The sequence below is a fragment of the Eleutherodactylus coqui genome, chromosome 3, assembly GCF_035609145.1.
Source record: "Eleutherodactylus coqui strain aEleCoq1 chromosome 3, aEleCoq1.hap1, whole genome shotgun sequence".
In the NCBI taxonomy this organism is placed as follows: domain Eukaryota; kingdom Metazoa; phylum Chordata; class Amphibia; order Anura; family Eleutherodactylidae; genus Eleutherodactylus; species Eleutherodactylus coqui.
This window is the reverse complement of record NC_089839.1, coordinates 148,348,899-148,375,635: the sequence shown is the minus strand read 5'-3', so window position 1 is coordinate 148,375,635 and position 26,737 is coordinate 148,348,899. Positions and strand designations below refer to the sequence as shown.

Sequence of the window (26,737 nt, the reverse complement as noted above, 5' to 3'; positions counted from 1 at the left end):
CCGGCAGATAACAGGAGATGGAAGACGCTGGGTGTGGGTGAGCCGCAGGCCTCTGCAGAGGCACGGGTCCGCATTCTCACAGCAGGATCTGACCCGGCCGTCTGCAGGTGGCCTAGGACACAACTGCAGGACGAGTTTGCAGCAATCTAATATTTGTATCTGGGTACATTTTTTTTTATAACAATTGGGTATGCTTTAAGAAAAGTACACTCAATTTCCAACATGTTTTCTGAAATATAACAGGTTCTCATTACCCACTCATTTGCACCATTTCAGGTTTTAAAATTCAGATTTTTCAGGTGGTCTTCCCTATTTTTCTTCTGCCCTGCTGTTTGCAATCCTCTTTGAGACAAGAGGCGTGGCCTACTATTCTGCCAATTCACTGTCCTGTACTTCCTTTCCCTCACTCCCTATGCTGCATCTGAATGCCCATCCTTCTGCTGCCCTAAGAGGATTGTAAAAGTTGAGCAGAGACATTAAGTCCAAGTGATTAGTGAACCCAAAAGTAATATGCACATGTGCTGTAACAACAGGACAGGCAGAGAATATGGAGATTTCACAGTGGCTGCATATCGGTCAGCCTGTCAGTACAGGGAACAGCCTGTGAAGACAGTCCCTACCCACCACTGCTTAAAAGAAGAAAAAAAAAAAAAGTCCCACGTACTACACAGCTCAGTACCTAAACAGGCAGTGCATTACAGAGGAGCTGGAAGGGAGACCCTGAGTGGCAGCCACTTCAGCCTTGATTTACAGTGCTAAAATGTTTTGTTTTTAATTAAAGTATATTACAAGATTGATGATACACAGGCTATTAAATGATCATAAGTGGTCTGAAAAGTAAGTGCCCCTTTAAGCACTAGTGTTGACCTAAGCTGATAAGCATTCAGAATATTCTGTTCACCTTTGTGTATATAAAAGGGGTCATCTGATTAAAAAAAAAAAAAAAAAAAAATCAAATATCCTATTAGGAGACTCTGGCTGAGGGAGATTCTCAGATTAGAAGTTCAGGGTCTCGAACCATTTGCTCTTCACTTTGGAGGACCTGGCTTCTACACTTTCCAATCAGAGTCATGTAACGCTTTGCTTCCCCTGTGGTGATGCTACACATGAATTGCTGCCAGGCTTCTCCAACAATTACAGACGATTGCTCGCGCCTAAACAGCAAGACACCCTGCGATAACTTGTTGTTGGGGGTCCCATTCTAATAAAAAGAGTTAGCTAAAAATCAGACAACCCTATTATACAATCATTTCTGCACATTGGCACTTGCCTTAGTCATTATGTGATACCGCATCGCCGTTACCCTTATTTTATCACACCATATATAACCCAATATAGACTTTTTACTTGCTTTACTTACTGTGCAACTCAGAAATGTCCATGGTTTTAATGTTTGGGTCCCCTTGGCTAGCGCCTAGTCTCGATTTTTTTGAACTTTTCTTTAGCTACAATGGCTAATTAAGTTATTTTATTCCATAGAAGGATTGGGCTTCTAAACGGTGGCCAGGCTGAAACACACCAGAACTACAGAGTAATGCATTTAGACAGTAGGAGGATGATTCAGATCTCAGATTTTAATGGACAATTAAACAAAAGTTGATCAAAGCATGGCAGTAATCGATCAGAGATAAAAATCAGGCGAGCAGCCAACAAAGAAAATAGGTCGTAAGTAAGCAGCCCCATTACAGCAAAGAGAACGCCATACAGTCGCCAATTACTGCTGCAGATTGGAATGAAGCTTGTCAGTCTCAACATACACCGGCTGCGGCACGGCTGTTATTGCACAAAGCAGCTTACTTCTGCAAAAAGAGCTGTGCAGATTACAGCCGCCACCTGGAATCGCCATGCCGTTGTGAACGCAAATATCCTGCGCCCAGGTGCCAGCCGCAATAAGCACATCTCTGTCTTTGCTTTGCAGCTCGGAAATACTGCAGATTTTGTGCAGCAGAGAATTCGCAGGTTAGTGTGGATTTTGATGCAGATTATACCTTCTCATTTGAAAATGTGGAATCCCCACTGAAAATGTACCTTAAATGCTGTAAATCCACAGAGCAGGTCACGTTTACGGTGCAGATTCTGCCCGCAGTGTGTGGGTGGGATTTCTAAAATCCCATCCACAATACTGTAAATGCTGCAGAAAAGTCTGTAACCCTTCTAATTCCAAATGGCCCTTACATGGAATGACAGTCCGGTAAACGAATGGACAAGCGCCGACGTCACCGTTTAGCCAGTTAGCGCTTGTGCAGAGAGTTTACACTGGTGTATTTCACCACTGGATCACGGGTTTCTCGCTCAGTGCTTCTCCTTCTACGTGAAGCGTTGAGTGGGGAGAGTTTACACTGAACGACAAGCCAGCGATCCATTGCTGGTTTTTATGCTGACTGAAAGTCAGCGATAAAAACTTGTGAACAAGTAATGAGTGATTTTTGTGTATTTGCACTTTTGCATTTTGAGCGATAATCATCCTGGGCAAATGGCCCATTAGGCCCCCTGCACAGGGGCGGAAATTCTATTTCTATTTCTGTACGGGTCTCGCAGAGTGCCGCACAGAAATGTCAGTGGTGACAGGCCGGCGCTTTGTGCATGCACCAGCTGGGTGGCAGCCGGCACACAGCGCAGACAGGAGATGCCGGGAGCGAGTGAGCCGCAGGTCTCTGCAGGGGCACGGGTCCGCATCCCGCTGCGAGAAGTCTCGCAGTGGGATCCAACCCGGCCATCTGCAGGCGGCCTTAGTCTGCTATTACACATAGCACCTCTCAGTTGCAAAACTCAGGCGTAGCTCAGCTGATTGCGGCCAGCACCTAGACTCATCACAGTAATGGAACTGACAGTCTAAGTGCCAGTTGCAATCAGCAGAGCCACAGGTGCAGCACAGCAATTTGCACTATTAACACTTGCATCTTTCTTATAATTGCCAGGTTGTACAATTGCTAGTGGCTGCAGCTAGCGATCCTGTAATAGTGGTCTGAGCGTGAATGGGTAATTGTAGCTCCACGCCTTTCTTTCAGTAATTAACAGGGAGTGTGAGGATCTGTTAATCATGTCCAGGAAATGTCATATGATCGTAATTGTAAAATGCTGAGTGCATCATGCAGCGTTTTACTGCTGTCGAGCCGGCCTAAATCACTGTGTATGGCAGCGATTTTGGACTGTGCATCTCACGCATGCTGTCATGCACTGTCTTCTGGTTTCATTGTTTAAACTTTCCTCTGTCGCTTTGCAACGGTGCATATAAATGCCATACACACAATGTAATCACGTATTTACATAGTTGATTACATACCCATAGAAAACAATGGGCTGTTTTGCGCAGCAAAATAGAACATGCTACGTTCTTTTTTGCGCACGTATTATACGCAATGAATATTTGCAAGTGGGAATGGATCATTAAAAATCAATGTACTTCCATTGACTCCATTCACCACGTATTACCCACTCGTACATCACTCGTGTACTATGCGGTGAAATTACGCTTGTGTGAGCCTGGCCTAAATGTCACATGTACAAATGGTACTTTACCCCAGGTACTCATTGCATATTTTGGTCAATAACACTTATTTTCCAAATCACTCATAACATGCTGAAAGCCCCGTAAAAGGGAACTCGTCACATTGCTAATGCAGTTTGATCTGTGGGCAGCAGAAGGAGCTTGGCAGATTGACATAATGAATATTTTCTCGCAAAACCTGTAATATCAAATAGACATGCTGTGGAATAGAATTCCAGTTCGCATGTCAGTTTCTGCACTTTTTTTGGGGGGGTGGGAGGAAATTCTTCCTGCAGCTTGTGGATGAGATTTTAAAAATCTCATCCACTTCCCTGCTACTATTAATGCAACAGACAACCCCCACCCCCTTAATAAAACACTTACTTTCCAAATACACTGAAAATAATTGCTGCAAATTACAAAAAGTTTCTGTAACTAATACAAAATGTTGATTGCATCATCAAAACTAATCATCCATTCCCTGCTGTGTGCAATACATCCTTTACAATCATCATATTCTACTCACATACAAAACAGTAATGAGATTTAGGCAAATAGTTTATCAGACGATACAGTCCTACTCAGTTCAGACTTATCAGAAGACTTTTGGCTTTTTTCAGATGGTAATTGTACAGAGGTCTTCACTTGCGTCCATAGTCACTATAATCTGATCTTTAGGCAATTGTTGCAGATGTCGACGACAAACAGAGATACGGTCCTCTAGCAAGTAAGAAAATTAAGGCACTGACATGGTAGCAAATAGAAGACTTTGAAAGATCCAAGTGTGAGCAAGCTGATTTTTGTTTTTCAAACCAAATCACAAGTCATCTAACAGAAGGAGGTGGTAGTTACTTATACAGTCTTTCCTCTGCCCTCTGAAACCACATCTTCTGGCTTTGCTCTCATGTACCACTCCACCCAAGATCCATCGTATATAGCAGTATCTTCTTTACCGCAGAGAAACGCAGCCAGGGCGATGTGGCAGGCTGTGACGCCAGAGCCACATGTGGCTACTAAAGGACCAGAGAGATCAATGCCCTTTTCTTGGAACAGGCTTCGGAGCTCTTCGGGAGATTTCTCAGAGCCATCTTGTGTGAGGAAGCTGGGGAAAGGGAGATTTATAGATCCAGAGATATGTCCAGGTTCAATTCCTAAATAAAAAGGAGATAAAAGAAGACAGTAATCAATATTGAGGAACCCATCTTTATTCAGAATAGATGAAGGATACACACATATATTTGACAAATGCTATAAGAAATTGCAGTGTAAATGTTAATGTTACTTAGAGTATGAAATCTTAAGTGCTAAATTTAGAGTTAAAGCCCATTTACACAGGACGAATGTCGGACAAACGATGCCCGACACTCCTCTCTGTGTGTCCCTGCTCCCATGCTCCTGCACGGGAGCTAGTAGTGCTGGCACGCTCCCCCATCCCTCTCCACTGACACAACATAGCGGCCGTTCAGTACTGAAAGGCTGCTATTTATACTGAGCGATCAGCGTCTGCTCATCGTCCATCGTTTATGCTGCATACTCAATGGACGATGAGCAGATCGCTGATCGCTCAGTGTAAATAGCAGCTGTTCAGTACTGAACGGCCGCTATATTAAGTCAATGGAGAGGGGCGGAGGAGTGAGAGGAGAGAAATCTCCTCCAGCCTCTCTGCTGTGAGCCAGCCATACTATCTCCCGTGCAGCTGCACGAAAGCGAGCATTGTATGCCCGACATTCGTCCTGTCTAAATGGGCCTTTACTTTGCACATGCGCCTAAACCAGACATGGCACTATGTAGACAAAGGATAGTGGCAGCATCACTGGTGTAGTATAAACAAAATTTACTTAATTCCATCCAATAAGAATTCCACGTTTCGGCCAGATGGCCTTTTTCAAGCATGCTTGAAAAAGACCATCGGAGATTCGTCTGCTGGCTCTTGCTCCAGGGTGGCGGAGATTCGCCGCGGGACTTCACAACACCTGTGGACAGGGGGCCTTATATGGCCATTCATGCTCTTCTGGAAAATATGCAAATGAGAAGATGGAATACGATACAAGACTTGTAAAAAAAAAAAATAAAAATTTGACACCGACCAATAGGTGGTGCTGTAGATGTATTGTTCCAGCTTGCATATTTCCCAGAGAAGCATGCATGGCCTTTATAAGTCTCCTCACACCTTCTAGGTGCTCTCCTTAAGGGCTCCCACACACGTGAACGTCAATGGGACTTTCTAATGCTAAAAACACATCACAAGTTTGTGCGATGCGTTTTTAACATTACAAAGTCTCATGGACATTTGCGTAAAAAAAACACAAGTGTGTGCGAGGAGGGGGGGGGGGGCACATCATTACATAAGCCTCTTAATACTCTGCCCCTATACAGCTCCTTCACTTAAACAAAAAACAGCACTGAAGATGTTGCAAAATGTCAAAAAGTTGCAAATGTAGGACTTAAGTGAATATTTGCATCTTTTCTACACCTTGAGGAAATTCTGGTGGAAACACTTATGCATTCCCCTCATAAGTTGACAGCCACGTCATCACTTTACAAAAGGTATAGCCATTTAATCCTTTGCAATCCAATTTTGGATTCAGGATTTCCTAGGGGGTTTTCTCTTTCTGCCATTATACAATGGCACCAGCTGCTGGCTAGAGCCAGTACTGTGATATTGGACATGCTGGGGAGGCACCCGAGAACAGAGCGGCCAGCAATATACAGTAAGAATAGCCTGCCAGACGTCTTTCGACATCGGAAGCTGTGTAGCCTTCAATCAGAATGTCTTTAGAGGTCAGATAGTGGATTGGAAAGGGTTAAGAGCTTAAAATCCAATTGTTTTTGCCATCATGGAAATACTATTTCAGTATAGAAAATTACAGAACTTCTTCGAACAAAATAAAAACTTTACATAACCAAGTCCTACACTTTTAGGCATTTGTGTGAAAATCACAGTTCTATTAGAGGTCACAGAATACAAATCAGAGAAGAAATATGAGTTAGGGCTCATTCACATGCCCCTGATTTTGGCACATATTACGGTGGTGATGAATGGAGTCAATGAAAGTAAATAGACTTTCACGGATCCATTCACATTAGTGTTTAAACACTGCATGTCAATACGCACCAGAAATAGATTGCAGCGTGCTCTATTTCTCTGCGTGCCACATAGCATAACCCCTTATAGATTTCTATAGGCAGGATATTAAACCGCCGCCCATACACAATGTATGCAACCCAGCTATAAAACAGCGGAGAAAAAAAAAAAAAAAAGCATTTTACAGATATGGTCCTGGGAATGAGGCCTTCTAGAACGAAGCTGAATAAAGAGTTTATTAACAAGGACACAAACCCAACCTTACCTTCTCTGGGTTCAGGTTCCAGTCCTCTGAATCTCCCCTCTACTCTGGCATCTACCATTTGAAATTTCTTCTTTTCCACATTTTCTACCATTTCCTCATATCCCACAACCTGGGATGTGTCCAGCTTTGCTTGGAACTCAGTTGGTTGTGGACGGGACTCCTTCCCAGAGTTCACTGGATGTCCTTCTCTAAGCCAAGCTTTAAGTCCACCGTCCAACACAGAGACTTGGGGATGGCCAAATATTCTAAACATCCACCATAGCCGAGGAGCACTGAAAGAGCCAAAATCACTTGCATCATATACAATGACATGACTGTTGTTGGATACCCCAAGCCGTCCTGTGTATTCAGCAAACTGGTCTGTAGTGGGTAGCATATGGTCATAAGGAGAGGTACGATCACTGCACGCATCAATGTCAAAAAAGTAAGCTCCGGGAATATGGCGTTCCTTGTACTCACGCCATCCGTCACGTCCAGTTTTGGGAAGATGCCAAGAAGCATCAAGAATACGAAGCGTTCCCTTTAGAGATGAGCCAGGTCGCATAGATTCCCAAAGCCAACGAGGAGAAACCAAGGCACGGGGCAGTAGTTGGTGAGTCATTATGAAAATACTAGGACACAACTAGAATACAAAACGGGAGAGAAAAAACAAAACAGCTTTAGGTGTGTTACATACATTTGTAAGCAAAAGAGAAGCAGTCATGTAATTACTGTGAAATTCATCGCAATTTGTTTTGGAAACTGTAATCTAGTTTAAAGAAGGACCATTAAGGCTGGCTGTACACGAATGGGTTCGATTCCGCGTGTACCTGCTTCTTGTCTTCTGTACTGCTGATGGTCTGCACGGCCCACCATTGGAGATGCGCAGTACAGGTTTTGTTTTTTTTTTAGAAAAATATTCCTGCTTTTCCCGCACCGTCCCTAGACGAAGACGCAGGTACCTGCGACCTTTCCTCAATTTCATTGCGGAAGGACCGTGGGTCGGACGGCTTCCACTGACTGCAATGGAAGGTATCTGTGGGGAATCCATGCAAAAATGGTACATGCTGCGATTTTTCCTCCGAGAGCAGGGATCACAATTGATTTTCGCTCATGTGCAGGAAGAAGCGCTCTTCTATAGCATGTTACGAACGGTATTTGCTCCAGCTCTGCAGTGCGGACACCTGACGCGGATTCTGCAATGAAAATCCTTTCGTGTGCAGCTGGCCTAAGCCTACCAAACAATAGTTTCATGAGGGGGTTCTCCTGGACGGTGCAAATAAAGTTGTTAACTGTAGTGACAATTTTCAATAAAAACTCGGCCCTGGAGATTTCTTTAAGGAATACAGCGTTGGACTAAATGATTTTAGTTTATATATAACACTTCTGTAAGATGTGGAGGATAGCTGCAACCATAAAACTTCTCCTTTATTGGTAAAAGAGCATTGCACACAGGAATTACAGGATTACGCTGAACGCGTATCGACTGTCAGGTCTTTCTCTATAGCAATACAATGTTTCACCTGCATCACATATGTAAATGTGTGGAAATTAGTTGAAAATAATCAAACAGCTTTTTAATCGCAGATCTGTGTAATTGAAGAATAGTTTAGGGTTATTTTTGCTCTCTTTGGCAATCAGTCTTTCTGCCTCCTTAGCAATTTTTTCTTTTTGTGATCTTTTCTTTACACAATATTGTTTTTTTTCCCTGTATGATTTTAGAACTTCTTCGCTACTTTTTTGTTTTAGTAGTTTAAACGCTTTTTTTCCGTTTGCCCACCTAAGCAAACAACCTGTACTGAGTTTACTTTAGAGGAAATGAAGATGATTAAAAGCCATTATCAGTATGTGTAATTTTATTCTAAAGTGTCATCAGTTTGTCCAGTCATGCGGCCACTCTAGCAATAATCGTTGCATGTAAAAGCGCCTTCACTAGAATGTATAGAAAGAATCACATTTTCAGACCCATCAGGTCATGAAGCTAAGAAATACAATAGGTTCAATTTTCCAATTTTCCAAAGGTCACCAAGACCCATAATTTTTGAAAATTCATATCTTGGAAAAGATTTGGTGTGGGAAGATGAGCAAGGCTTCATTCTCTGTCATATGTAGATTTATAACCTATTTTACCTAACACTGAAGTTACAAAACAAGTTAATGGAACTGAGACACTCCAGACCAGGGTTTCTCAAAGTGTGCTCCATGAGTGATTATCAGGGGCTCCGACGGAGGGTCTAGGTCTCTTCTCTACTCACCGATGTAGCGGTGTCGGAACAGCCTGTATATGTGATCCACATTGCTATGCCAACTGCAAGTTCTAAACGTTCATTTCCTTGGTACAGGCTGTCCTAACACCGCTACAGTGTTGACTAGAGTGAGGACCAATGGCAGATTAGAAAAGGGGCAATTAGGGCGACCACCCTAGGCCCGAGACTCCAAGGGGATCCACGGCTGTCCCAACTGTTCCTATTCTAATAGGCACTGCTAAACCTTCAGCTTCACGTAAAGGAAAGGGTTACCAGCGCAGCAGAGACAGGGCAGACTGTGTGTAGTAAGTAATTTAACCCCTTCCTCTCCCTGCATCTGAAGATCATAGCAGCAGTGGGGGACCCCATCACTACTGGGGACAATATAAGGGACACTACTATTACTGGGGCCACCAATATGGGGGAGAGTTACTGCAGAATTCAAAGTAGCTGTAGCAGCAAAGTTTCATCCACATGCCGTGGAGAAAAAAAATCTGCACAAAACCCGTGTGAATATTGACACGCGGTGCAGGATTTAAGTCTGCAGCATATTAATTTTAAATATAATGTATATTATTAGCCCATCCATTAGGCCCCCCCCCCCCTTATATATAAGACCCTGGTCTTTTTATAACGACTGAGGTAAAAATCATATGCTGTGATAAGCCACGCCCCTAACCCCTCCCCTGACCACACCCTCTATCCTGCTTGCTTGGGACTTTTGCTTTAAAAAGGGCTCCATGGCTGCTCCAGACAGAAAACTGAAAAGAATATATATATAAAATATACATATTTTGTCACTACGAAAAGAAAAAAGTATTAATAAATAAAAAAGTAATAAAAAAAAACCAAGACAAACAGTATATAATAATTTTTGTATCGTCCTAATCATACTGACCCATAGAATTAAGTTGTGACATTTTGGATGCAGTGCGTACATTGTAGAAACAAGACCCCCTTCAAGCTACTTTTTTCCCCCATTTCACGCCACACAAAAAGAGAAAAATAATTCTACAACTCAGACAGCCATGCTGATGGATAAATAAAAAACTAAATAAAATAAGGAGGGATACATCCTTAAAGGCTAATGCCCACGGCCGGATTTCTATTGAACCTAATAGCTCAATATTCACACTGCGGAATTCCACCATGGAATTCCGCAGCGTAAAATTAGCCGCGGCATGTCCTATTTGCCATGGGAATACGCGCGGACGGCTTCCATTGTAGTCAATGGAAGCCACCAAGTCAGGCTATACTTCCACTGTAGTACAGCGGAAGTATAGCGTGAATACGCGCCCCGCACACTGCCAGCCGCGTCATATGATGCTGCTGTCGCGTCATGCGCTGTACTGCGCATGCTTGCCGCTGCGTCATGTGGAAGCTACGCAGCGGATCCGGAGCAAGTATGGGGTCTTTGGGGTGGTGGTGGTAGGGGGGCCTTAACGGACTCTACTGCGGTATTCCGCTTGTGGAGCACGTCACGGCCGTGGGCATGAGACCTGAGAGGTTAGGGTGGTTATGCCAAGTTATAAAGTTATCCCCAGGGTAGCAGATAACTTTAGGATTGTGGGGCTATAAATCCCTAATGGTGTGTTCACAGGTAGCTGAAATGCCATGCTGAAAGTTCCAAGCTAAAAGTCACATCATTGGTGTGGATTCTGGCTAAAGGATCAGCTGCCTAACTGCATCAAATTTTGGCAGCTACAGCGCTCCCCTTCACCTCGCAATACTTTGTGCTGATGCAATACCTGACCACTGGGCGACTCTCACTAGAGGCTGCCGGGCTGAAGTATTGCGAGGTGAAGGAAAGCACTGTAGCTGCTGAAGACAGATGCGGTTATGCAGCTGATTCCTAGTTAGAATCTGCACTGATGGGGAGGATTTTAGCACGTTTTTTCTAACGCGGAAATTCTGTGGATTTGGTCGTGGAACTTTCCGCTGCAGAGAATGTGCAGCATTTCCACTCTGTCTGAACATACCCTTCAGGGCATGGGGGTCTCAGCGATCTATCCTGGAAATAGGGAATAACTTTATAACGTGGCACAACCCCATGACCTCTAGAGTTCGACAGGAAATCAGGCGACGGACACAGGAAAAAAAGCATTTTCCCCTGAGTGGCCTTTTAACCCCTAAGACCTGAAGGTACCCCCATATGGTCGGCACTCCTAACTGTTGAAGATGACAGAAGACCCTTTTCTCTCACTAAATTCACTCATATAAGTCGCACGATTTTGTTGCGTTGCTACAGTGCTACAAATCGCATGTATGAGAAGCCCATGCTTTCCTATTGGTTATTTCACACGTGCAATGTTTTGTAGCATGCGACAACCCGACACAAAAACCTTGTGGGACCGACAATATGCACGCGACTTGTGAGGTTTTGTAGCCCATGTTTCCCTATGGAGCCTACCTCTCTGTTGCACTGCATCGCAACTTTGACAGTAAGAAATCCTATCTTCTCCTCGGGTTCAATCACAGTCATTCATCAAGTTATTTACAGTAAAATAAATTAATGGCTAAAAGGTGAAAAATTGGTCTGGTAATGAAGTGGTTTTAAGGGAAAGCGTCAGTGTTAACCAACGTCCCATTTGCCATAGTTAAAGGGTTTTCCATGGAAATACTATTGATGATGTATCCTCAGGATAGCTCCGCAATAGTTGATCTGCTGGGGTCCACTGCTCGGTTCCACGACCAATCAACTGTGCGGGTGCATGCTGTCAGTGCTGCAATAACAGAGGTCAGTGCGGAAGCCTCCGCGCCCACCTCCCTTGTAGTGGCCAGCGCTTGTAACTACAGGCACAGCTCCCATTGATTTCAATGAGAGCTGTGCCTGCACTTACAAGCACCAGTCACTACAAGGAGGTCTGCGCAAAGGCTTCAGCTCCAACCTTTGTTATTGCAGCGCTGACACCATGCACCTGCACAGACGATCGGTCAGGGTCCTGAGCACTGGCCCGTAGCAGATCAACTATTGATTACCTATCCTGACGATAGGGTCATCAATAGTATTTACACAGAAAATCCCTTTAAGCCTGACTTACCATGGCCAATGGGGCGTCAGTCATGGCAGAGTGGGTGCACTAACAGAGAGGATACCGTGACTAGCCACCACTGCAGCACCACTCAGATGACCATTGGTGAGTGGCATGCAATAGTTTTATAGCCTTTTTTTCTCCCTAAGGCCTCATGTCCACAGGGAAAATCAGGCCCGCCGCGGATTCTTCATGCAGAATCCCGCAGCGGGTCCCTCCTTTCCCGTGGACATGAGGCCTAAAAAGATTTCCTTACCTGTCTGGACGCTGCGGATCTTCCCTCCGTCGTGGCTCGATCTTCTTTCTTCGGTCCGGCGGAGGTGCTCGGCACGCCGGCAGCGTGCCGTGCACTCTTTTTATTTTTTTTTAACTCCTGCTCTCCCACGCCGGAGAGCAGGAATTCAGCTGCGGGTGTGCCGCGGATCCGGACGGCTTCCATAGGCTTCAATAGAAGCCTGCAGAAGCCGTCCTCGCGGGAGACCTGCACTAAAATGGAGCATGCTGCGGGTGATTTCCTGCACACGCAATTCGCGCCTCAGGGGAAAATGACATCCGCAGGTATTTAATCACCTGCGGGTGTCCAATGCATTCGTATGGGGCGCGGATCACGCGTGCGGGTGACCCGCTGCACATCTGTCCCCGTGGACATGAGGCCTTAGGGACCTTTCACACAGGATGGAATTAGTCCATGCAGACATTTCTGTGCCACAATGTTATCCCTAAGAGCTTTGAATTCTGTGAGTCTTTACTTCAAAACCGCACAGTTGAATTCAGCAGCGGAAAAGGTTTTTACTGCAAAATGAATGAATTGTTGCTCATCTTGTCCATCAGAACTCTGCATCTCCTCCGATGTTACATATCAGGTCGGAAGTAGGGGAGGTCCTTCTAGATAGAGATTCCATTGGAGCGAGATTCCGACAGTTCTATAATGACCTTTATAATGCCAGACGCCAACATTCCCAGAGTGAACTGAATGATTTTCAGTCAAACACTGTTTCCAAACATTACTCAAGATCAAACAACATTTATGGATGCCCCGTTCACATTAGCAGAACTGTGGAAGCACTTTCTGACATGACTAAAGGAAAACACCCAGCCCAGATGGCCTCCCAGTAGAAGTGTATGTTACATATAAAGATATATTGCTTCCCATCCTATTGGCTACATATAATGGGGCCTATGACCAGGGATCTCTGCCATTAATCTAAGATGCTACAATCATACTCCTGCTAAAACCAGGCAAAGATCTCCTCTTGCCCCTTGATTGTGGCTCATATAGGCCTATATCTCTCCTGAATATAGATTACAAATTGTTGACTAAAATGTTAGCTAATCACCTCAATTCCATTATGTTAGATTTAATACACCCGGACCAAGCATGTTTCATGCCAGCAAAATCCACTCGGAAAAACCTACGGAGGGTACAGGTAGTGGCGCAGATGGTAGAGGCCGCAAAAAGAAACTGGGCACTAGCTTCCCTAGATGCCACAAAAGCATTCAACTCCATTGAATGGCCATTTCCATTCCAAGTACTACAGGGTTTGGTTTTGGCAAGGTTTTTGTTAACTGAGTTTCAATGCTCTATAGATCACCGCGGGCATCTGTATTAGTAAATGGCTCCTGCCCGCCATATTTACGGCTATATGGGGGTACGAGACAGGGCTGTCCTCTATCCCCCTAACCTTTCTGCCTTGGCTATAGAGCCTCTGGCCATAATGCTTCGGAGGAGTCTATTGTTTGAGGGGTGTGGTCATTGGGGAGCACGAGGATTGAGTGGCATTATACGCTGACGACCTCATATTATTCATTTCCAACCCAGAAACCTCTCTTAAGCATGCCATAGAACTTATAAATCAATATGGAGGCTTTTGGGGTCTACAGGTTAGCTGGGCAGAATCTATTTTGATGCCTCTGTCCAGAACGAGCCTGTTGTGTAACACAGACTCACTACATGGTCTCCAGATTACTGATGCCTTTAAATATCTGGGAGCACAGATCTCACATAACTCAGGACAGTCCATAGAGTTGAATGTATACCCTCTGATAGACTTATTTAAAACCAAATTCAAAACCTGGGGATCCTTGCCAGTTTTCGGTGGCTGGGCATATCAACTTGATAAAGAGGATAGCTTTGCCGATATGCCTTTATATCCTGCAACACACCTCAATAGTAATACCTACCTGATTTTTCAGAACAATGGACTCGTTTATGGCATTTTTCATATGGGAAAGTTCCCATCCGAAACTAAAAATTTCCACTCTTCAGAGACTGAGGCAGGAGGCTGGGGCTGCTCTCCAAGACTTGGGCCTCATGTCCACGGGGAAAAAAAAAAAAATCATTTAAAAAAATCTGCAAGGGTCTCCCGCACGTGCAATCCGTGCCCAATGAATCAATGGGCACCCGCATGATCGCACGCACGGGAAAACACCCACAGCATGCTCCATTTTCTGCGGTTCTCCCATACGGATGGCTTTCATTGAAGTCAACGGAAGCCGTCCGATCCGCGGCATAGATGCAGCTGACACCGAGTCCGTGATGCAGATCTGCAGGAAATCAGATTTTTAAAAAAAATTAAGAATAAAACATGAAAAATGAAAGCAAGTGTGGCAGAAGAAAGAAGATCCAGCCACGACGGAGGAAACCCGCGCAGCATTCGGACAGGTGAGTATAATGTCATTTTTGGCCTCATGGCTGCGAGCACGGCTGGAATCCGCTGCGGGATTCTGCACTGGGAATCCATGCGTGCCCGTGGACATGAGGCCTTACTCCTATTTTACATGGTTAGCCAATTGGTCCACTTAAGATGCTGGGTAAGAGAAGACCCGCTCCCTAATTCGGAGTCACATTTAGCTCATTTCCTAAAAATTCTTAATTTGTGGTCGGTGTTGGAGTCTCCCTCCTCACTAATTTACAAAACGCTCCCAATACATAAACTTGTCTCTAATGTATGGAGACAATCTAAATCAATCAATAAATTTACTAATATAGTGGCTGACATTCCCTTATGGCATAACCCTGGTCCGACAGAACTGCTTCCCCTGCAGGATGCTTCTCGGTGGGAAAACGATGGAATACGAACTCTGGGTGACTTGTACACATCTAATACTTTCTCCTCCTTCGACCAACTACAAGCTAAACATGAACTACCTTGTACCCATTTCTTCAGATTCCTACATATCAGACACAATTCCCATCTCATGAACCCCCTATATCACACTATCCCCTCATCGGTATACTAGGCTCCAAGGTCCACAGGGCCTCATATCCACGCTTTACTCATATCTAAAATCGCATCCAGCCCTGCTGAGGTAGAAAACACTGATACCAACTCTGACAGAAACAACTCCTTCCAAGATTTACTATCTTCCCCTCTGTTTGTACACCAGTGCTACCTTACTCCAGTGAGGCTTTAGAGAATGGGCAGAATTTCATCATCTAAGTGCATTAGATGCCCACACAGCTGATTTCTGGCACATGATTTGGAAGTGTCCAGTTATTCAAGGCGGTACTGGTGCTTCTAGTCTCCACCAGAATAATGGGTGGGGACCTGGTTTAGCAGTTGTGAGTATGATGAAACGTCCCCAGCGACTGACTGGCTACTGCAGAAGTACCCTCCCGAGCTTAGCTTCCTGCTTCATCCTCTGGGCCCCAGGAACACACGCCGCTGAAAGCAGCACCTGCCAGCTCTTCCAGCAAGCCCCCCTGGCGCCAACCAGAACACATGCCACTGGAAGGGGCGCTGCCACTGAGGAATGCTACAGCTGCTGCTGGCAGCCCACCTCCTCCAGCATCCCCCCAACCCTCACATGCTGCTGTAACCGCCGCCATTGGTACAGAAACAGTGGCCGCTACTCACACCTCAGGCTCCCTACACAAGGCTTGTGTGGCTGTCTTCTGCACTGTGTTCTGGGTTAGCTGCCGCCGCTGCCTTGCGGGTGGGGACGGTACAGCACTAACCACCACCAGCCAATCAGTAGCTAGGGGTATGACCAGGGCGTACCTCCAGCTAAGCCTGGTCACCCCCTAGCTTCTAATGGAGACAAGATGCACCAATACCATTCAAGGCTTCTGGGGAGGGGTCACAGACCTCCTCCTCTCTGAGGTTTTGGAAATCCATGTCCCTACAAGCCTTGAAATATGCCCCTTCAGGATACTCGATGTGGAGATTTGGCAGTACTATCTTAAAATATTCTTGAGAGGTTTTCTTTAGAGAGGTTTTCTTAGCTACAAAAGTAATAGTATTATGTTGGATGAATCATAGGAACCCCTCAGGGTCTATGTGGCGGAAATTGGTCAATCCCGTAATTCCATATAATTATATAGCTAATAACGGGCGCAGATGTCCAGGAAAATTTGGTAAGGTATGGGGTTTGTGGTGTGGTTCCCCACTAACGCTTAGGGCTCCCTTACACTGGCGATCGCAATATTGCTGAGAGAAAATCATGCAAAAAATCTCAACTTTTTTCCCCGTGATTTTTGAGCATCAGCACTTTTTCTTACTAAAACATCGCTGCCGCCCACGATATTTAGCACAAAAGTAAATAGGACTTTCTAATGGCGCAATGATTCTCCACTTGGGACAGGTACAGGCGCTTTCCATAGCAATGCTATGTGAAGCGTCGGACGGCGTGATTCGCCGGCGGTTTACCGCCCGCAAATACACCGCCGTGGATAGGGGGCCTTAGGGTGACTACCCACTACAGTTCTTTTTCACTGCGAAATTTGCAGCGTTTCCAGGGGACTATGGGACTTGTAATGTTAAAATTGCATCGCACAAAATCGCGATTTCGCCGGAAATGAGTTTTTAACATTAGAAAGCCCCATAGACCCTTGAGAAAAAAAAAAAAACGCAGCAAATTCGCAAACGCTAGTGGGTAGTCACCCTCAACTAGAACAGGTCACTGAGGGCATTTACAAGTGGAATAGCATATTGCCAGCGACTTAATACTGATGACAGATTACCTTTAATGCAAAAAGTCTGGATTTGCATCTTCATAGAGTGTAGATAGCAGTGTAAGCAGACTCCATGGGCACTGAGGGACAACCTCCTGGCCATTAAACTAAAGCGGCATTCAGACAGCAAACAAACACTCTCTGGACTTTATCAGTGTTGTGTACCCTGGCAACAGCCGCTAATAAAGTGGCAAAGTGCAACCAACATTGTACAAAGTGCTATACAAAACACATTAAACACTCATATGTGCTGGACGGAGCTATTCACACCCACTCATGCGTATGTGTCAGGAGTACCAGGGAGCTCATAAATATGCCATTTCAGCTACACTACAAGAGCTAAACCAAAAGCTAGAACACCTCCATTTTTCCAGTCAATTTTGACATTTACACAGTTCAGGTCTGACAAATAACATGAAATGGTTCAATATGAAATTCAGAAAAATATATTAGGAAATTTTAAAATAAAATAAAATAATTAATTAGGAAAAATCACAATAATAGTCTGAATTTATGATTTTAACCATAATGGCTTTTTCAGGGAACACATCAATGACAGCTACTCTGCAGAATAGAGAGCAAATTATAGTTTGAAACTGGATGCAAACTATTCCATTTGGAGATTACCTTCAAGCCCTACGATTCTATATAACCAGTGTTGGAGCAGAGTGTATTACACCCTCTACGGCAGGATTTGGACAGTTACTCTTTAGGACAGAGCACATTACTATGATGATAGCGAGAAAAAGACAATTAACCAAAAACGACAGACAATTATAAATCTTAGGCCTCATGTCCACTAGAAAGATACAATCCGCACAGAATCTGCTGCAGATTTCTCCAGCAGATTCCGCACGGATTTGCTTTAAATGGTATTTTTTGTTGCATGCAGATATCCCCACCTATAGATAGCAATGTGGCCAATCCGCACTAAAATGGAGCATGCTGCGTTTTTTTCCCGCGCGTGAAAACCGCAAATCCATTAAAATTCCATTTGCAGGTGCAAAATTCAATTTAATTGACTGCAAATGGGCCAATGATTCCTTATGGGCAAAATTTCACCCGCAGAATCTACATGCGGAATTCGCAATTCAGTTTTGCCAGTGGATATGAGGCCTTAGACTAACATGCACAGAAGCATGAATCTCGCATTTTTGTTGTGAGACACGTGAATATGAACTTCGTTACTTTTAATGCAGTTGTTCACATGAATGCCCACCTGCACAAAGATATTGCGAGGTAAAATATAGCTGCATGTCCTATCTTTTTGCTTTCCTAGGAACGCATCACCCATTGTGTTTATTGGGACAGTAAAACACATCGCATGCAAGTGAAATGTGAGGTTTCCTCATGGAATCAATGGTAAACACTTGCAATCGTCTAGCGCACATGAAACACACGCCTGAGGATCGCTATGTCAGACATGATGTGAGGAAAGACTTTTTTTTTTTTTTTAAACACCTTGCACCCCTGTGTAAAATATACTTTGGCAACCATGATATTGGGTCAGGTTTCTCACCCAGATATCACGCTCGCCCATGTGAATGAGGCCTAAGGGTGAACACCCACTGGCGATATGATATCCTTGTGATAAGATAGAGTAAGTGAAAACGCATGATAATGAAACCAATGATATCGTATTGCCAGTGGGCATTCACCCTTAGGGTGCCCACCCACTGGCGATTTTGCGCGATCGCGATTTTAGCTTTGCATGTCCCATAGCCCAAAGATCCCTGCAGAAAAAAAAAAAAAACGCTGCGAATTTCGCAGTAAAAAAACGCTAGTGGGTGGGCACCCTTAGAGCGCCTTCACACTGGCAATAAAATCACGTGATTCGAGGGCAAGTGAAAATGAAGACATTTAAACCCATGCTTTTCAATGGCTTCCTTCACATTTGGAATGTTTTCCCTCATGCCATGTTGCGAGAAAAATAATTATGGCAAGTCCTATCTTTCTGTATTATTTTTTTTACCTCCCATGTTTTCCTATGGAGCCTCCTTTTTATCGCATCACAAAGCACAAACTTGCAATTTATGTGCGATGCGTTCTAAACATCAGAAAGTTCTATCAACTTTTGCGTTAAAAAAAAATGCACTAAAACCACGTGAAAAAAAATGTGCGAGAAAAATCGCAAGTGGTAGTGATGTTTTTGTGAGTAAAATCAGCGCTGCCGCTCCAAAAACCGTGGGAAAACAGAATAATTGTGATTTTGCCGATATCGCGGTCGCCAGTGTGACGGAGCCCTTGGAAGTGTAGGTTCATCCTACAGAGAAATTGCCAAGAAAGCCAAGGTGGCCGGCAGTACAGTTTCCTATACCATCTTAAAAGGCACTTGGAAACTGGAGGAAACTGACAGTAAGAGATCTGGCAAACCAAAGGCCAATACAAAGACAGATGATAAGTTTTTGAAAGTCAACAGTTTACGTTATCGGCGCCTGAAGAGTGAAAGAAGAGCTTATGCACCGATGAATTAATATCTGCCATCTTTGGTACATCACGCAGGGTTTTTGTATGCCATCGATTAGGTGAAAGGATGGTTCCTAAGTGTGTGACACCGAATGACAAACATGGAGGAGGAAGCATGATGGTCTGGGGCTCTCTTGCTTGATTCCAGAGTTGGCAACTTGCACAGCGTGACTGGCACACTGGACAAAAAGGGCTACCACAGTAAGTAATACCCTCTGGTGTACGCCTAGTTGGTCAAGGGTTCATATTACAGCAAGACAATAATCCAAAACATACTTCTAGGTTAGGGAAGAACTACTTAAGACGACAAGAAGCTAGTAGGCTTCAAAGCATGGAATGACCTGCAGTGTCTCAAGGGTGATTTCACACAGACAACAAAATTGTGTGATTTTCTCGTGATGCGACAATGCTACAAATCGCATGAATGTGAAGCCCGAACTTTCCAATGGGCTCCTTCACAATAACGATGTTGTATAGCCTCCGACATTGCGGGAGAAAAAAAAAAATTGTGGGTTGCTAAATATTAGCGCAATTTGCAGGGTTTTGTAGCCCATGTTTCCCTATGAAGCCTTCCTTGTATCACATCAAAACACAGTTTTCGTGTGGTACAACTTTTAGAGTAAATCCTACTGCAAAAGCCCTAGCGCTATATTGTATACATGTATATATATATCTATCTACCTACCTACCTGACTCGCCACTAATTCTCCAACTTCCCGATGTCGTAGAAAAATGAAATTTGGCACAAGCATAGATTATGTCTAAAATGGGAAAAGTAAATGGGTCCCAACTCGATTATTCAATATCTAGCGCAAAAGAATTAGCATCCAAATTTTATGTACGAAATCTAATTCTCTCACTTTCTGATGTCAAAGAAACTTGAAATTTGGCACGAACGTTGATTATGTCATAAATAGAAAAAGTTCATAGGTCCCAACTCGATTATTCAATTCTAAGCGCAAAAGAATTAGCGTCCAATTTTTACGTACGTAATCTAATTCTCTCACTTCCGGATGTCGTAGAAACATGAAATTTGGCACGAGCATTGATTATGTCATAAATAGGAAAAACTAATGGGTCCCCAGCTCAATTCAATTCTAAGCGCAAAAGAATTAGCGTCCAAATTTTATGTACGTAATCTAATTCTCTCACTTCCTGATGTCATTTTATATAAAGGAAACGTCGCATGGTTACCTCCCCGTGGTGTTTCCTGGGTAACGCAAAGAACCATGCAAAATGGTGAACATATTTTTTTCCTCGGTATCTCTAAAGTAACCACGACTTCATAAGATTTTCCGTGTGATCACCAGATAAACACCAGTACCAAATTAACTCAGGCGAAGCCGGGTATATCAGCTAGTTATATATATTATATAATTAAAAAAAAAAAAAAAGAAGACACATTACCCAACAGCCACTGCTCACTCCGCCATGTCTTCTCTGCAGGTCCCCGGTACTTATCTTTAGTCTTCTGCCAGCACTTCCTGGATTGGAGGTTCATATTCCCTGCCTCTAGGAAGCTCTGGCTGTGATTGGGTCTCGAGCACCCTGGCTCAGCCAATCAGAGCCAGCACTCAATGAACTAATCACAGCCATTCATTGAATAAGGGAATTAATGAACTTCACTAGTTTTGTAGTTCAATGGCTACTTTTCTACATCAGTTGCACTATGTGTGACATGAAAACCACCCCCTGCCGGAAAAAATGGCGGGGGACTTGGATCATTATGGTGGTTAGAAAAGATAGGTGAGACTGTACCAATACATCTCAGTGTATTTCTAAGGCTTTATTCCCACAAGCGCATATCGGCCGGCGTTTTCCTCGGCCGGCCGATATACGCCATCGTCTGGGGCGTAGAAGTTCGTTAACGGGCGCACAAATCTAACATTTGTGCGCCCGTTCACAAGGCATGAGCCCCGGCTCATATGCGCCGATGTCACCATGCCGGCGCCCCTTTCCCCTTCCTATCGCAGGCTCACCTCTGCTCCCCCCCTCCACCCCCTGCTCGCTCTTTGCAATGGGAGGGGCAGGGGTGGAGCTAAGCACCACCTGTCCCGCCTCCTCCCATTGATGGCTTTGGACAAGGGGTGGGGAAGGGCAGGAGCTTAGCTCCGCCCACATCATGCACATTCTCTGCAGCCAGCAATGGGAGGAGGCGGGATGGGACAGCGCTTAAGCTCTGCCCCTGACATTGCAATGAACGAGCGGGAAGGAGAGCAGAGGTGAGCCTGCTCGGGGGGAGGAGAGCAGAGGGAGGGAGTTTAGCAGCCACGCTGCTAAACTCCCTCCCACCTCCGTCTGCTGTCATGGGCTCCCATAGGAGCCTATGCAGCGGCCGACATATTCCGGCTGAGAAGATAGTTCCAGGACTATCTTTTGGTCCCCATGTAAAAACGCCTGGTGCTATATTGGCCTGGCTGGGCGCTTTTACATCTCAGGAATACGGCCATATGATCTGATTCATTGGAGTCCAATGGATCAGATTACAGCGTATATAAGCCGGCCGTGAAAACGACAGCCAATACACACTCGTGTGAAAGAGCCCATAGGCTATTTTTAAGTTACATAGGCAAGTGTGATAATGGTCCTAGAAACCCAAGATAGACGACGTACTTTTAAAACTGCGATTTTTTTACCTCTGCGATTTTGATGTGTTTTAAGAGAAAACCACAGCGAACCGCTGCACTGTGGAAAACAAACAAACAAAATATATATACTGTGTATATATATATATATCATATTTACATGCAAGCACATTTTTATTTTTTTTTTTCCTTCAAGCCTCTCATAGGAAGTAACGTGATTCTGGAACAGACTCGTCCACAAATACTGCAGTTTTTTGATCTTGCTGAGTGAAAACAAACATGTAAACATTATTCTCCAGCGTGAGTTCCGCCCGTCTCGCCAGCAGACAGAACTGACAGGAAATGCATTTGTGTAAATACCCCGGCGGCCGGATTGACACAGACGTATTTGCACAGCATATATTACACCCCAGACGCTGTCAGGTGCGATATGCAGTGAATAGAGCCCGCTGACTTCAATGGGCCGCTCCACAGAAGCATTTTGATTGCGCATTTTGTTCACACATGAAAAAAAACTAAATAAACGCGGAGCGCTCTAACTTTCACGCATTTTTGCAAAGGGGGGGGGGGGGGGGGGGGGAAAAAACAAACAAAAAAAAAAAAAAACACATTGAACTAATTACACTTCTTCCCCGTTTCCTGCAGCCGCGATCCCATTCATTGAAATGGTTAATTACTTCAATATGTGCGCTTCTGCTGCGCAAATATGAAGAAAAAAAAAATTGCGCTCGCTTTTTTTTTTCAAATTGAAAAAAAACACGCCCGCAGATCCCCCTTGGAGTCAGCAGGCGCCGTGCGGTTTACACACTGAAATTATGATACGCAGCACAAATACAATCGCGCGAATCCGGCCTCGGGCACAATTGCATTTACACGATGGGCGTTGCGTTATTTGCCCATAGTCGTGCATAGTTTACATTTTGCGCACGCATGCCCTGATTATTTACACGTGCAAAGAAACGCAATAAGCTACCGTTGATTTTAATAAGCCCTTCCGTGTAATGTGCGCCATTCCTGTGTGCGGTACGCAAGAAAATCAGACATGCTGCATTTTTTTGTGCAAACAAAATAAGTGCGCAAAAAAAAACTGCACCCAAACGCATTGGATTCAATGGGCTCTAGTGCTGTTTTGCATGTATAATGCACAGTGCAGACGCATCCACGTGAATAAGCCCCAACGCTGCATGTGAGGGCGGCTGACGTAAGATTGCGTATCTGCAAACGCTGTCTGCATGCAACGCCACACAGAAAATAGTTGGGAAAAGGTGCCTTGTATTCCAATGTAACCCGGGCATTTTTAATGCAGTACTACAAGTCCCAGCAGACAGCTGTCCGGCACAGAGCGCCTGCTGCAGCTGCATATACACAACACACACGCCATAGCCCTGTATAGACTCACCAGCCCTGTCAGCCGCCGCACGTCTCTCACCTCTGCAGCCTGTCGCCCTTCCTGTCACACGGCCGGTCCCGCCCACCCTGTCATGGTTGCTGCCCTCCATCAGTGCAGCGGCTGTCACCCCCCTCAGGACCCAACCACCTGAGGGTAGAGGCGGCGGATAAGACCACACAGCACCCCAGTATAGACGAGCTTCTTCTCCCAATTCGGGGAGGTTACACACTGTAATTGAAAATCGTAATAAAGTCATTTTAAAAAAGAACACGATGAAAATAAGGATAGCGCTCCCCCCCACACGCTGCAGTGGTATGATCCGGGTAATGGAGCGGGAACGGGGAAAAGGAGAGTGTCACGTGACAAGGCAGCAATGGATGAGGAGTGGACGAGGCTGCTGTGTCAGAGAGGGACCATAGCAGATGGGAGGATGGCAGTTGGTCTGTGGCCATGGAGGACTGTGACTATATACCACAATTTGCTTTAGGTGTGAACGAATGCTTTGAAAAAAGCGTATATGTCACAAACCTCTGAACAGCAGGATTGGTAGGGGGTCTAGCCCGCGTAGTAGGGGTCCAGGCGGCCACTAGTACGTCCAATACGTATCTCTTCCTGGCTGTTACTGCCAGACTGTGACCTCTCACTCTTTGCTGCAACACTGCACTACCCTTCCACAAGGGGGCGCACCCACCTGACAACTTCTGGGACCACGCGCTCTGCCCCTCCAGCAGCTGGCAAATAGATAAACAGTTGCAAATATAACATTATGTCACAAAGCAATGCGAAGTTGCCACTAATGATGCCTAGTGGGGTCACATCACCACCTGTGCAAAAGGGCTACCCCTCCGTAGAATATGTAGCATGGTATACCCCAAGTTACATCCAAGTTACATGGTATATAGGAACATATGGGACAAGTTTCAGCATGCAATATGCAGCTGTGGGCGCTCCAAGTCACATGCCATACTGTTTCCTATTAGAGTCCATATGCCCCCATATACAATTGTAGGCATACAGAGATAGCAGGTGAGAGATTGAGGGAGTTCTCTCCCCGCCGTCCCCCCCCCCCCCCCCCCCCCCCGTCCCCCCAGCACGCTCGGACAAGAATGCAGTTACTCGAGAGGAGCGAGGCTCGCTCGAGTAACTGACTTATCCGAGCGTGCTCGCTCATCTCTACTAATTAGCCATTTCAATGTATGGGACTATGGGCTCCTTCACACGGGCGCTTCGCGACTGAAAATCACATGAGCTAGGGGCAGCTGTGACCAAGTCACGGCTACATCTCCCATTTTAATGCCCGTACAGACGACTGGACCTGTGGCGTATATATGCCACAGTCCAGGAAACTCCCTCCCCCTCTCCGCCCCTTGCTGGCTGTCGGCAAAGGGACGGGGCAGGAGCTAGTGTGCTAATCTCCCACCCCCTCCCTTTGCTGGCAGCCGGCAAGGGATAGAGAGGAGGAGGAAGTTTAGCAGAGCCTCTGCTAAACTCCCACCTCTCTTTTCTGTCGACTCCCATAGGCTCCCACAGAAGTCTATGGGACCGTCCGGAAGATAGGTCCAGACTAGAGATGAGCGAACGTACTCGTCCGAGCTTGATATTTGTGCGAATATTAGGGTGTTCGGGATGCTCGTTACTCGAAACGAATACCACGCGGTGTTCTGGTTACTTTCAGTTTCCTCTCTGAGACGTTAGCGCGCTTTTCTGGCCAATTGAAAGACAGGGAAGGCATTACAACTTCCCCCTGTGACGTTCAAGCCCTATACCACCCCCCTGCTGTGAGTGGCTGGGGCGATCAGATGTCACCCGAGTATAAAAGTTGGCCCCTCCCGCGGCTCGCCACACATGCCTTGTGACTTAGCTGAGGGAAAGTACTATCGTGCTGGTGCTGCTGTAGGGAGAGCGTTAGGAGTCAGTGTAGGCTTCAAGAACCCCAACGGTCCTTCTCAGGGCCACATCTACCTGTGTGCAGGCTGCTGCTAGCAGTGTTTTTTTTTTCTCAAAATCGGCAGTGCAGAGCATTGCACCCGGCATTAGGGACAGAAGTGGTGCTTAGGCAGGGAGAGTGTTAGGAGTGAGTGTAGCCTTCAAGAACCTCAACGGTCCTTTCTAGGGCCAAATTTAAGCGTGTGCAGTACTGTGCTGGCTGCTGTTAGCAGTGTTGCATATTTTTTTTTTCTAAAAATCGTCTGTGCAGAGCATTGCACCCTCCATTGATACTACAGGGATAGAATTGTGTAGGCAGGGCCACAACACAGTTATTGTTCATTGAATACACGCAGTGGGGTCTTCCCTAAGCTAAAAAGGACAAAAAATTATATTTGGCCTGCCTGTGTCAGTCCTAAGGTCTCCGTGTACGTGTGTGCTGCGTGGACAACGTACAAAAATCAGACGCAACCAGCTACGGTTTACTGCAGGCTTGCGCCATTGTCTTTCCTGACTGGCAAATACCTGCTCTGCTAGAGTTAATAACTCTGCTACACTATAGTTGTGTGACACTTTTTGAGGGCCACACCACAGATATTAAACTTCTTGTTCATTGAATATACGCAGTGGGGCCTTCCCTTTGCAAAAAAGCGAAAAAATTATATTTGGCCTGCAGGCTTGCGCCAATTTATTTCCTGCCTGGGAAATCAAATCACTGGTAATACAGCATGCTGAGGGGTAGGGGTAGGCCTAGAGGACGTGGACGCGGCCGAGGACGCGGAGGGCCAAGTGAGGGTGTGGGCACAGGCCGAGCCAGTGCGGTGGCCAGGGGTAGAGGCAGGGCCAGACCGAATAATCCACCAACTGTTTCCCAAAGCGCCCCCTCGCGCCATGCCACCCTGCACAGGTCAAGGTGCTCTACGGTGTGGCAGTTTTTCACAGAGACGCCTGACGACCGACGAACAGTGGTGTGCAACCTTTGTCGCGCCAAGATCAGCTGGAGAGGCACCACCAACAGCATGCGCAGGCATATGATGGCCAAGCACCCCACAAGGTGGGACGATGCCCGTTCACCGCCTCCGGTTTGCACCACTGCCTCTCCCCCTGTGCCCCAACCTGCCACTGAGATCCAACCCCCCTCTGAGGACACAGGCACTACCGTCTCCTGGCCTGCACCCACACCCTCACCTCCGCTGTCCTCGGCCCCATCCAGCAATGTCTCTCAGCGCAGCGTCCAGACGTCGCTAGTGCCACAGTTTGAGCGCAAGCGCAAGTACGACGCCACGCACCCGCACGCTCAAGCGTTAAACGTGCACATTGCA

At 45.6% G+C, this 26,737-nt stretch overlaps 1 protein-coding gene across 1 annotated transcript; it reads right to left on the bottom strand.

The window, feature by feature from the left end:
- Nucleotides 1-1,554: 1,554 nt before the first annotated feature.
- Nucleotides 1,555-23,588, bottom strand: MPST (mercaptopyruvate sulfurtransferase). The gene is made up of 3 exons (XM_066596300.1): nucleotides 23,499-23,588; nucleotides 6,838-7,459; nucleotides 1,555-4,638 (listed from the first exon to the last, which is right to left on the bottom strand). Exons 2-3 carry the CDS (start codon nucleotides 7,436-7,438, stop codon nucleotides 4,340-4,342), a joined length of 900 nt encoding a protein of 299 aa, XP_066452397.1. The 5' UTR covers nucleotides 7,439-7,459; nucleotides 23,499-23,588; the 3' UTR covers nucleotides 1,555-4,339.
- Nucleotides 23,589-26,737: the final 3,149 nt, after the last annotated feature.